Below are 13,902 nucleotides of genomic sequence, written 5' to 3' on the forward strand. Positions count from 1 at the left end.
TAATCCCAGTGTTTTTGAGTGTTTGATGGAAGACTACAGTGATGCTGGTAATAACTAGGATCCTATGCAGGGCATGCCTTTCACAAAGAAAGACTAATTTAAGAACTTTATATATGCTCAGTATTGCACTTACGCTCAAGCACAGGTCTCCAATGAGGCAGAGCTATCAGAAGCAAGATTATGTTTTATGTAAGAATAACCAGACCAAATAACCTTGCAAACTTGAGCTACTGTCAGTATTTGTCTGGGATGTTGATTACTTCTTGAACTGCTTCTGAAATATTTTCTTAATATAAGTTTACTGTGAGTTTGGGTAGTGTTAGTATGTATGCAACGACAAGTTTCTATACTCCATATTTGTCATGGGGAAGAGCATACAGAGCCTTCCTAAAGCAATATAATATTCCTGGGGGACAGAAACGTCTCCTTTTCTGCTTATCTAACTTCAATGTCCAAATTTTCTCAAGCCATTTCACTTTTTATGTCCTAATGTGTTTATATTTGAATTACAGATAAATACATAGATACATTTCTTACGAAAGTCAATGTATTTATCTTATTAAAATAAAGGGCATATGGGTCACCAGCAGCAATGATGTGGATCAGGCAAAGTTGCACAGCCATTGCAATGCTAAAGCTTGATTCTTGTTAATGATATTTGGCATTGCTGCAATGGAGGTTGCTATGATCTCTCAATTTCTGACATCAACTTGAACATTTTTGCTTTTATTCAGATAGGCCACCATGTATTATTATTTGTAAGGTTCCTGAAGCATCATTCTGCCATGGGTCACATTAGCTGCATCTTCTTTTATCCCTGGGGAGTAGAGATGGCTGTTTCTAGTAAAGGTACTGACCAGGAGTAAATCAGAAAGGCTTTGGTGGAATCTGTACCCTCCATTTCTCCAATGTTCAGAAAGGTGGTCTGGGAAATCTGAGGGCTAGAAGTGCTGAAGCATTGCTAGGGCATGATATGAAAAAGCCTGCGTTACAGGGATGAGACACAAATGAGAGTCTGTAGGCTTCAGAAGAGCTAGAAAGGATGGGAAAGAGGCTGAAGGGGCTTATCATCAAGAATGATTGAGAAAAGTCAAAAGAAAACGCACAGTCTAGCTGATCTTTCATTTGTCCTTATCTGCCTTTTTAAGAAATCTTTGAATAATCAACTATGATGTAACCCATGTCTTTGAGCATCAATGTTAAGATTGGCCTAGTTCAATCACTGGTTGTGCTTTCAGATCACGTTAATCGTAGTCTTACACACCATCAGATTAGTCAGGAAAACCAAAACAATCCCAGAAAAATGCCTCAAATGATGAACAGTTCAAGGCAGAGCAACCTTGGGTGATCTGCCTCTCTCCAGTAACTCCCCAGTTTACAGACAGACCCCAACATTTCCGTAAGTGTGGGTATCTAAAAGTGTTCCAGCACAGTTTTTCTGTTCCTTGAGCTGCGCTGAATGTATCATTTCCTGGGTCTCTGCCCCACAGGTCAGGAGTGCATTGCCTTCAGGTAGCTGTAGAAGTCCTCTCCTCTCTGTTCTTCCCTCTGACATTCCCCATTTGTCCCAGACATATCTTGGATGCTTATGAAGCAGCTGCTGAACTTCCACAGATTGCAGCCTGGAATTTCACAGAAAACCCAACTCCATATTTCTCCTTTAATATGCCTGGGCATGAGCTATTACTGCACAGCCTGTACTGCTGTTCGTTAGAGCAGCAGTCCCAAGTCAAGTGGTCCCATTCATGATCACAAACTGAAATGTGGTAGGAAGTTTGTACTCATTCTGGTACTTGCAGCATTGCATTTTGCATTCTTTTCCACCTTGGTTATCCCCAAACCTCTTCTTTGTTGTTTCATTTGAATGAATCCATGAGAGGATTTTTCATTTATATGCTAATAGAGCTTTTGCCCAAGGGTGTTTTTCAGCTTCACATTCCAACAGGGTGAATCACCTGTTAACAACAAAACCAAGTTCCTCAATATCAGGTTCCCTCAGCATAAGGAACTTTGGAAACAAGTGATTAAAGAGGGTATACTGATCACTCAGGGTGGGATTCACCTCACCTACCTTCAGCCATTCAGAACTTAGGTGTCAAGTATGACCTGGACATTTAGGCTTCTCCAGAAGAATCCAATATAGAGGGGCTTAGTCACTACCTGCAGTTGCCACCCTTACTTTTTCCTCCATTCAGTAACAGGGGATGCAGGCAACTGGCTTCGACTAGAAGTCCAACTTTTAGATGGCTTAATTTAGGTGAGGTTAAGCCTATCCAAGTGCATGCCTTGTGAAAATGCCATGTTTGCCTCAAAAGGAATAATGCTTCATTGCAAAAAGCAATTTGAACTATTTAGGAAATTCAGTGCTAGTGTCAGCTTTGAATCAAAGTTTACCTTTGGCTGCCTCTGACTTGAGATTAAAGAACAGGTATTTCATATCAGGAAGGCTTGAGTCAGGAAAGAAGAGTTAGTTGTTAGGCAACAAGCACCTCTTAGTCACTGTCCTAAGGGATCTGGAGACTTCTTCCCCCACTTCATTTCCATTTGTTTTAAAACCAAAGGTGCATTATAACATGGGTAAATGAAAATCGGCTTGCATGCAAAAACCTCACTCCCATTAGCTTCCATACACCACAGAAACAAGACCTGGAGCTGATACTCTTTGTGGGGCTCAATTACAAAGAAATTGTAGCTAGCGTTCTCATTCTCCTGTTGTGGTATTACACCTCTTCTAGGCGCTTCAATCAAGGATACCAATAGGCTGTAGCAGAAGAAATAGAAAATGTCTGTGGTTTTGTCTTTACAGTTACGTTTTCCTAAACTGTTTCTGGTCACCATTTTTACAGAAGTGCGAGGGCTCATATCAAGCAAAGCATTGCCCAAAGTGTGGGAGAGGTTTGTGACTATCCTTTTCCTATTGCTATAGTTTATCGAATTCTGGTTTCAGTCAAAACAGTTCCTGTTCCATCAAAAAGTTTTGATAAGATCAAGGTGGGAAAGGAAGTTCATAACAACGTTCAAATCAAATGTTTTCAGAGATGGAAAAGTGTATGTAAAGACCTGTTTTCCTTGTAACACCAGCTTTTCATATTGATTCTTTTGTGTATATAAGAAAAGTATGTAATGAGACTGCTAGAAGTGATCAGATTTGTGCCTAGTTTCTGTCAGTCAAGGTCCTCATACAACACTTATTGCCACAGGTGAGTGGCTGTGATTTCATACTTATGCAGGTCTCTAATAGGAAGCATCATGCTTTGTCATCCTATTAATCAGAAGTCCTTTCATAAGCACCACTTTTAATCATTTGGGAGGACTTTCAAGACAAATGTGTGTGTGCCTAACACTGCTTGCATAATGTATTAGAAAATTTAATCACTGAGCTTCCTAGAGGTGTGCTGAATATATGCAGATCCTCATTAGATGAAAAAGTCATAAAATGTACAGGATCAGTCCATTAAATTCCATTAATCTATTAGTAATGCCCAGATGGCTGGTGATATGAATAAGATTGCTCAGAAATCTGAATGTTTTTTGCATCAGAAAATGTCAGTTTTGAGTTGGGGAGGAATGAAGAATTAAAATCCTTAAAATGTGAAATCAGTTTGTTTAAATATTTCATAATTTTTCAAAGTGAAATGTTTGAACATCATTTGAATTTGTTAAGATGCATAATGTATTAAATGTAAATCCCAGAAATAAGTAAAACATTTCAAATGGAAAAGTGATACATTGTGTTCTAAGGAGCACAGAAACGTTGCTTATCAAATTTCTCCTTTCCTTCATTTCTTTTGAAGCAGAACACTACAATAAAAACAAACACATATGCACAAATCATGATGAACAGCACTTTTCAGAGAAGAATATTCCTTCACAAAGAATTCTTAGTATCTTCATACATAAATGTCTTCCTTCTAATGATCATCCCCATGATTTTATTTTATTTTTTAGTCTGGAGGCAATAGCATGTGGAATTCAAGGTCTTTGTATGGAGACAACAGGTAGCTGTTAGGCTATTGTTATCATCATTTTTAGACTATCTCTGTCAGGTTACCTCTCACAGGCAATCTCTATCAGATCATCAGTCAGGTTATGGCTGTTACCACATTTTCATGAACCCCCAGGTGGGAATGATTTGGTCTCTCTCTCAGCACTCTCTGCTCAGCCACAAGACCTGCAGATAGGAAGGTTCACACCTTACAACAGACGTGCTCTTTGAACAAGTAATGTGGGTGGGAAATTTTCCTGCTTCAGAAATCATGGAGGGGTGGAGCTCTGACTCAATGCAATAAAGCACCTGCTCAGCAGCTTCTGACACTCTTCAAGGCTGTAAATTTCTTTTAGGAGGCACTGGCTGCTGTGGAGCCTGATACTCAGGTGCCATTCGCAGCACCTGCTTTTAATGCAGACACGACCACGATGGCATCAAACTCTGTCTTTCCTCAGGTAAGTGGAAAACAGAACAAGCCTGGCAGCAGTCTCTTGGTATTTGACTCAGATTTGTCCCTGGCCTATAAATAGGTCAAATCCACTGTTACCTGTTTAACATAACTATCAAGAAAAATTGTCATTCTGTTTTCCCTGCTATTTACATCTACAAGAACCTGGAGTCGATATCTTTCCATGTAGCACACAAACAGCTGCCACTTTCCTGGCACATTTGTTTTATCCACCACAAACAACGAGGAGGTGTGGATTGCCCATTCCACATTGCAATTCTACACTGAGGAATTGAAATAAGTAGAAAAATTGGTCTTTGCTCTCTTTTTCATCCCTTGTTCTCCTTTCCCCTACAGCATTCAAGCAGCAAATCGAGCCTCTTGGGAAAGGAAGAAAGAAAATGGATGATGCACTACATAGCTCCAAGCAACGTTGATGCTAAGGTACCAACTTCATCAAACTAAATATAGGTGGGACTAAACCAATATTTCATTGAGAAGGGTAGGAACTCATTTTATTTCCCTCCCAAGTATGGTTATTAAAGATTCACATGCATATTTAGAAATAGGAGCATTTAATGAAAGAAAATTTTCTTTAGGTGAAACATCAGCATTCCATAATTTTTTTTTATGCCATTCCTTCATCTATTTAAATAAATTGTGTTATTTTTATGGTTTTATTCCTTAGAGAAATTCCTTAGTGAAAATGTTTTCAATTTATTGTTAAAATGGGACTGACTTTGGCTTTCTTCTAATGCTATCTGCCTTACTAACTTACATGGAGTTTTAGCCCAGCATGAATGGAGAATGTTGCCAGTGCTGGAAAGTCAGAGCATGGCACTCAGCAATCATAGAATAGTTAGGGTTGGAAAGGACCTTAAGATCATCTGGTTCCAGCCCTCCTGCCATGGCCAGGGACACCTCACACTAAACCATGTCACCCAAGGCTCAGTCCAACCTGGCCTTGAACACTGCCAGGGATGGAGCATTCACAACCTCCCTGGGCAACCCATTCCAGTGCCTCACCACCCTCACAGGAAAGAATTTCCTCCTTATGTCCAATTTAATCCTTTGGGATTGGATTATTAATGCCAGTTTCCAGAACAAATGCTTACTTTGATCACTGTGTTCCTGGTTTTGAGCATGTCCTCTCTCCTCTTTAATCATGCTTGGCAGAAAATTGGCATTGAAGGCACAGACTTGTGCAAGCTGGCCAATTTCTGCCTCTTATTGGCATTGGGTTTCCTGGGCAGCTCTCATTAATTTCCTTGAGTTTTGCATGCTGTAGCTTGCCATCTGCAGCAGGAGGATAATCATTAGTAGAAAGGTGTTGTAAAGGATAACATGCTTATAGCAGATCTTTGAGTCCTAGAACAAGTAAAGTGCAAAGCTTTCTGTAATGCTAATGCTCAAATACTTGCTCAAGTACTTGCTTCAGTTTGAGAGGACTTTGTGCAGCTGTGTGATAAACTGAATAGTCACTGGACTGGGTTTAGAGAAACATGCCCAGGTCTGCACATAGGATTTAGTTGTGTTGCCTACCTACAGTGCAAAGCCAAATTTGCTTCACAGCTGTATTTTCAGGTATATGCAACAAACTTGTGAAACCTCCTTCATATTTTAAAATGGAGAGGAGAATCAAGAGAGCCTCTCTTTATCTGTTTCAGGGAGTCTAGAGTTCACAGTTTGCCTTCTAGCACCTTACACGTAAATACAAGAAAGATGAAGCATACTAAAGGAAGATCGTAAACAGCTGTAAGGTAGCCCATAATTACAGTAAATCTAGAAAATTTATCACCAGATATTATTTATTAGTCTGTCCTATACAGAATAATGAATTATTTACAAAAATGGGGGAAAAAATGTTATTTTCCTTGGCAAATTATCAGTTTAAAAATAGTTGTTGTCTCACCATCTGTGAATGTGCTGAAAATATCTATACAGTACTGCAAAGAGCAAGAAACTAGAAGCATAATCTCAGCTCAAGATTAGTAGTATTAACATAGCTGGGAAGGCTCACCAAAATATTGTGGTATGCATGAAATCAGAAACCAGAGAGTTTCACTTAGTTTTTGATTTACGTAAGAGATACACATGAAGTGATGCACATTCCTTAATGGTTTGCTGCAAAACTAGAAAAAAGCCATGACTTTACCGGGGCCCTGCCCCTCTTAAAAGAAGTATCTGTGATTGAATTGTGTCATGTAAGGTCACCTTTGATAGGGGTAACAATAAGACTTTTTAAAGGATGCTGCTCAGTCTGACTATCGCTATCATTACAGGGATAAGTTCAGAAGTTTTGCATACACAGGTATCTCTTTGCTAGAGAGGACTGCAAGAGGAGTCACTCATGGATAGCTGATTACATTGTCAACTCCCTGAACTAAAATTTTTTTAATGTAACACAAATTATAATCAGCAGCAGCAAGCTTTCTAGTTTATTAGCTGTTGTTCAATGTATTAATACAATGAAATTATGACTGCAGGGAAAAGACAATTAGTTGCATGACTTTCCTTGATGGCACCAGGAATGTGAGCTTCAGTTACGTTATTTTGCTCCTTGAATTTTCATATCTGGTATTTGGCCACCAGAAAAGTACTATATGAGGTAGTTTTTCATTAACCATCTCCTCCAAGGAGAAGTCTTCATTATCTCAAAAATCTGCTTTATAGTCCATGATTTGCTTTATAGTTAGCAGTTCTTTTCCAAAGCATTGGTGTCTCAAATTATGATGATGGTACTCACTAAATTTTGTTCCTCCTTTGATGCCTTAAAGAGGGGATGAAAATATTTTCTATATTGGGATTGGGATTTTTCTGAAGGGCTTTGATTTTGGTGACATGACCATTTGAGTGTTATACTGAGAGAAAGTGAGAGGAGGTTTAAAGTGCAGACTGGTTTGAGTGCTGTGGAAACCCTTTTCTAACTGGTAAAAATGTCAAGAATATGAAGATAAAACTAGCATTTTCATTATTCCTTCAAATTTGGAGTAATCGTGGTTCTTGGCGGCAGGCTAATACCAGAAGAGGTTTTGCTAATAAACCATGCTGACCCAATGAATAGACACAGGGAACAAGGCTCAGGCTGAGGGAAGCTCAGCCTGGCTGCATGTTCTCTGCCACCAAATAACACCTACTGAATGCCTCTCTGAGGTACACATCACCAGCTCTTTCCTTTGTTAATTCCTTGAGTTTCTTTTTCCATTCTCTCTCTTCTGGTCTTTGTTCTATATCTGAATGCTGGATATGCCCTGGCTGACATAGCCAGCATCTTGCTGTCTCACAGGATTCAGATTTCTCGGGCAATAGGGGGATATTTTTCTCCTTGTATGCAGAGTTTCCATGCACAGCTCACTGGCTTTTCCCTTACACAGCCCCTACTTCAGAGCTCTCCTCCTCAAAGTGAAAGTTACTTCTTGCTTCTCATTCAATCAAATTTCTAATCTGTATATTATGGCTGTTCAAGTACTCTGCCCTATTGTTACCTTGCCAAGCTCTTCAAATTTAAATTTAAATTGTATTCCTGTGACACCAAATATCCCCATGCACTTCCTCACCGTGATTCCACATGAGATTAGTTGTTTGATCCTTTGCATGATCTTTGACACTATCTAATCCAGGTAGAATCTTACTGTTGTTCATGGTAACATATTCTATTGTTTTGTTGGTTGATTGTTGGTTTTTTTTTCCTTCCTGATACAGCCTTCCCATACTCTCTTATCAGTTTGTCTTAATTTGCATGCAAAGTATGAGGTTCTTGTGTTGCATTCTTCACATAGCCTCTGCTCTAGCCTGTTGCAATGGCACTCCGGAACAAGCACACAGCCAGTGCTTGGTGTAAATGTGTCTTCGCAGAACCCACGCTTCTTTCTGTTTCTGTCACTGTATTTAAAAAGTACATACACACCTCTGACAGTCTTTAAAAGCACATGTTCCAAAATGCTGTCTGAAGGACCTGTGATGTCATTGAAGAGGGCTAAGAAAGCACCAATGCCATTCCTTTAACTCTTTCCTTTATTTCTCCTGAAATATGTCTGCTGAAGTTTTTCTGTAGTTCTATAATTTGAGTACTATTTTTGCAAAAGGTATGGAAAGAAATGGCCAAACCCAGTGAGTGTTTGTTCTTTAAGAACAAAACTGGTTGAGGTTATTCTTTGCTGGTGAAAAAGGAATGGCCTAGCAGTAATGCTTGAAACACTAATGTGGAGCTGGCTCAGCCCAGATTCTGATGATGCTGAGATCTCCCCTCCCCTGTTCAGAACAAACAGCCCTGTAAAATATCCTGTGCCCTACATATGACTTCAAGCAACTGTGATTAAATTCCTATTTAGTTTTGAAATACACCCACCCAGAAGTCACCATCATCTACTTCCTGTAGACTGATAGGAAGAATGAATTTGTTCAGCCCTCTTGTTAAAAAAGGCCTTAAAAGCCCTCTTGTTTTGGGTGTGGTGTTTCTATATCTTATAGCAAAAACTATTAGCATTTTAACTAGTCAACTTATTGAAAACATTCTGACATCACATTTCCTGGTTATAAGCCTGAGCTTGTGGGCAAAGCCTTATGTTTATTTTAGGCACTGGTTAACTTATATTTAATTTAACTTTAATTTTAACTTTTTTTATTTTCCCCAAAATTCATTCTTGCCATTTCATTGGGCAAGTTCATAGCTTGAGAACTACAGCAATTTTTTGCAAATTCCTTTTATGACCTTCATGTATTTCATCTTCATAGGGATCAGAATTATTTAGAAGTTAAGCTATATTTTGTCATGATAAATTCCCCATGGTCCAATGCTTTATGCCCTTCAGCTGATGTACTGTGCTCTCTCACTGATTTCTTATACTTTGACCTTTTTAGCAGTCTTTGACTTTGGTCGCAGTAGCAGCACCTGTGAATGTGCTTTCTCTTGTTTCACTTGATAGTTTCTCCTGTTATTTTAATTAAAGTTTCTCAGGAAATAGATAACATTTCCTAACTATTTAATCATCTACCAGTGTTCCTTCATTTTTACTTCAGATAATCTTTTCAGACTGCTTTTCATTGGCTTTCATAACAGCTTCTTACTTTGGCTGCCTTTTGTTATTGTTTCATGAGATGATTTTACTCTATTTTTTAGATTTACTCTGATTACTAATCTGTTTGCCTTCTGCCATTATCCTAACTCCTCCACAAGTTCTTCCTGGATATCCACGACTACCATACGTACTGTGCCTTCAGTATTGGCTGAGTATCTTTCTGCAAATCTGCAACTGTCATCATAGTTAGTTTGGACATTTTATAACTTCCATAGACCCATGTTATTAGAACTGCAAACAATTCCTATTCCCAAATCTACCTCATTTTAGTGCCATAAGAGCCTTGGGTGGCATGGTTTAGTGGGAGGTGTCCCTGTCCATGGCAGGGCAGTTGGAAATAGATGCTCTTCAGGTCCTTTCCAACCCTAACTATTCTATGATTCTATGCTTTGATCAGAAGTCCTTAAAAAAAAAAAAAACCTTATTCCATTACCTGACTATTTCAAAGTAACTTTGTATTATATGCTACGCCATCTTCCCCTCTTACAGGAGATACCCAATTCAGAATCTGCTGGTAGCATATTTGTATGCAGATTAATGCTCTTTATGTAGAAGTAACAGTCAAGCCTCAAGATTCGATAGAGTTTGCAGGAGTATTTTCTTTCCAGTGTAAAGCCTTGACATTTACTGCAGTCTTATTGTGTTACCCTATCTAATGAGACCTATTCCCATTATGATCATACATCAACTTGGAAATTTATTACTTGGCACAGTCTGAAATTTCTCATTTTCTTCTGCTTCTGTTCATTTGACTATGACAAGTGTAGCATCCCCAGTGCTCATTCACCCTTTTCGCTCAGTATCTTGTGTACAACCATGGTGCAACTCTTTCCTTTCTATAAGCTTCAGATATTTGGTAAGTTTTCCAGAACTGTTCCTGCAGTCAGGGAATTAAAGTAGCCATTTGTGCTGTAGCCACAGTAAGTATTGCCTGTTTCCTGCATCTTTTGCTGATATCCTAGTTGCTCTATCTGCTGCTAATGGACATGCTGGACATGTTCTCTGAAGATGTGAAATCCCTAAAACACATGTGATTGGCCCAACTTTTACAGACCCAGCTGTTCAGGCCTGACATCTTCAACAAGGAATTGGGGATAGCCTTCTTTGAGATGGAATGTAATCAAAACCACGTACTTGGTTGTCTGACTGATAGGCATGGAGTAGTATAACTATATTTGTTAAGGAAAAGTTCTGTTTCCACAAAGCAAGGTAGGAGCGTTTGTCTAAAGCTGTGTATCACCTTGGTGGCCTGAGACATCCCCTAAGGTGCTAACACATCCTTAGACACATCTGCATTATGAAAATGAATCCTTTAAAGACTAGCGAAAAAATATTAAAAGATTTTTCTTCTTTCTTAATCCCTTTCTCTTCACTTATTCAAAAATTGTTAAAAGTAGAAACTTTAGTATAGGTTTTAATTCTACCTATAGCAAAACACAGGCTCTTGGACAATAGTCAACCAAAATTGGAGCATCTCCGATTTGTGGATTCATTGAATTTTGTGTTGACATATTGGATGCTGGTGACCACATGTATGATTTAAGGTAGCTGGCTAACTGAACTTCCTCTGCTTATTTACACCACCTCCACTTTCTTATTCACCCTCTTACTCCACGCCTTCTGTTTGTATGCTCAGATAACGGCAGACTTTAGAGGTTGATGAAGTCTGTGGAAAAGTTACTTTGCATTTTGCTGTGAGGCCAACTGGAAGAGAAGACTGCAGTAAAACCGGGTGTTTTTCAGTGTTCAGTTGTCATTAACACTAAATACATGTATCCCAAACTTTAAAGCACATCTCCTTTGTTATTTTTTTCAGCAGGAAGAAATGTCACCTTACTCCCTGCTCACTGTAAGAATCATAAAGTTGACAAATGCTCATCAGGCAGATTTTTGTAAGTACCAGATTTTCTTACTGATGTTACACAGTTCTCAGATTACTGTATCAGCCCCTGCTTTTGCTAGCCACTGCACAAATGCAAAACTTCAATGTCACACTAGCTAAGAAATCACTATCAAAGCCAATTTCTGCCATGGTGTGTGTGTATATATATATATATATATTTACAATTTCAGAGATTTCTTGGTTGGTTGGTTTATTTGTTTTTAAGCATTCAGCAACAGGTCAATGCCAGATAGGGTACTGACTAAATCTTCAAGACTTTGATCAGCCAGCAATGTACAGAATTATACATTACTTATCTGACAAGTTGGCTTAGACCTGTAAAAGTATCTTAACACCAATCTTAATACCCAAGTGTTTATATCCCATATCTATAACAAATACATAGAATATAGATCTGAAATCCTTACACATCAGTTGGTCTTAATTCTTTGCTCTAAAGAGCCCTACCACAACTCAGAAATTTGGTGAGGTGTATAGTGTACCTGTTCTGAGCATCAAGACATCAGCTGCATTGTTATGTTTGTCACTTTTGCTTTATAACAAATCTTTTGGGGACTGGAGTATGGAGCACAGCTTACATGCAATGCGTTCTGAGAATGTGTGATATGTTAGCCAACCCTTACCTGGTGCTCCACTTTCACAGAGATTTTTCTATGGACCGTTTTCTCATGCTCTTCCTAGATGTGCCTCTTGAACCTGGCATGTCACTAGTAACTAGAGTTTTACTTATTTTTACAATACTCTTCTTCTTTCTCTTGCTGCGCATTTTCTTACCTCTTTGGGAGATCATGCTGAAGTTTGTTAGTTTTCACAAACACCACAGCCTCTCCACTGCCCAACATCTCACATAATGTGTTACCTCACTCCTCTGTCTTCCCACTGGTTAATATTTTTAGAGCAGCCAAAGGATCCCTCAAACTGAAAAGTCATCTGCAGTTGCTGTTTGCACAGTGCAAGCATCAATTCTTTACCTGTGGTACTCCAAAATGTGTCAGTTTTACCAAAGCTGTCAGGAAATGGCTGCACATCACATGCCAAGGACTCTCTTGAATTGTCTTGATACACTCCTTGAAATTAGAAAATCGGACAATATCTATGAGACAACATGTCCAAAGAAATAAGATGAGGCACCCCATGCTGCTGGTACACTGACAGCTCTGCTCAGGGTTACTTTGGCCTGGAAACCTTTCACTTCAGAGGACTGGTTTGGACTGGACTCCTCACTAGGGGACCGGCAGAATGGATCCTGATTACATCCCATCTCTAAAGGTCCATCTTTCCATGAAGAAGAAATTCACCAGACAGACTTCAAGGAAGGCTAAGGACATGGCAGGGTACCCTCTTGTTTTCTCAAGTGAGCACTACTTGACTTCTACAGGGTAATTTGGAGATGGCAACATTTTCACCCCAACCACTGACATTTGGTTTTGTCTTCATCTTCTAATTGAACAATATTCTAGTAATGAATTTTCTCACCATCTCTTTGTATTCTGCTCACTTTGGTGTTTCAAGAACATAGACACCACCGTTGTCAGTTTTCCAACCAAATGGAGAGAAATGTTCAGTTCACATGGTCCGTAATACTGGGTTGCAGAGAGTAGAAGTATCATAGGATAGCGAAGGAAGTCAAATAAATTTCTATTTATTTTGACAGCTGTGAAACACTGCATATATGTGCAAGGCCTCACCTTCCTTTGAAGTGCTTATTTAATTGATTTTAGTATCACCTTTGATCTAGAATGGAAATGGAATGACAAGATAAGAGCCATGATTCATTGGCTTATGCAAAGGGATTGCACAAAGTAAAATTACACTGCATTCTCAGAAAACAGTGTTACTGTTGTGACCTTGTCCTCCATCCTGAGGGCAGTGGGGTTTCAGAGAAGTTTGCACAATGAGATGCAGACATTGAGAAAATTCCCATTATCACCAAAATGTACATCACTGGAGTAGGGATCAAGATGTGTGGGCTCTGTCAACAGGCTTAAGTTTAGGCAAGTCAACCAAGCACTCTGTACCTCTGTTGCCCTGTCTATAAAACATGGGTAGCAGAATATCTCATGCACATTTTTCATCTTTTGTCTATTTAGATGTTATGCTTGTTTTGAAAAGGGTTTTCTCTTATTATATGTAGAGGGATCCTAATATAAGATGTGAGGCAAGTCCTATAAAGAGTGAGAAGATCTTCAGATTCCTTTATTAGTTACCAGTAAACAAGATTTGGGGTCCAGCAGGTGAAGAGAAGGAGCTTGGCAATGATTGCATCTGTTTTCACACAAAGAAAAACATTAAACCAAAAAGAAGCCACCCCACTTCTCCTCAATAGATCAGTTAATCCTTTTCATGCACCTACTGTTGCTCCACCACTTTTGTGGGCTCCTCTTCACTTACGTAATGCTCAATTCTGACATTTGCTTTGCACTTCATATAACTGGTTTCTACATTGCCTTAGCATGCAAATGCTCTTGATAGACCTGAGCTAATT

At 39.0% G+C, this 13,902-nt stretch overlaps 1 protein-coding gene across 1 annotated transcript in view; it reads left to right on the forward strand.

Annotated features, from left to right (window-relative positions):
- LOC134172474 (cytosolic phospholipase A2 epsilon-like) overlaps positions 1-13,902 on the forward strand; it is a 39,472-nt gene that overhangs the window by 1,003 nt on the left and 24,567 nt on the right. The window contains exons 2-4 of the mRNA XM_062635567.1: positions 4,342-4,443; positions 4,794-4,880; positions 11,331-11,406. Of these exons, the coding sequence (XP_062491551.1) occupies positions 4,342-4,443; positions 4,794-4,880; positions 11,331-11,406 (265 nt within the window). The remainder of the gene's footprint in view (positions 1-4,341; positions 4,444-4,793; positions 4,881-11,330; positions 11,407-13,902) is intronic.

Source organism: Pezoporus occidentalis, unplaced genomic scaffold (genome assembly GCF_034315485.1).
Source record: "Pezoporus occidentalis ecotype Australia unplaced genomic scaffold, CSIRO_AGI_Poc_V1 ctg46, whole genome shotgun sequence".
Taxonomy (NCBI): Eukaryota; Metazoa; Chordata; class Aves; order Psittaciformes; family Psittacidae; genus Pezoporus; species Pezoporus occidentalis.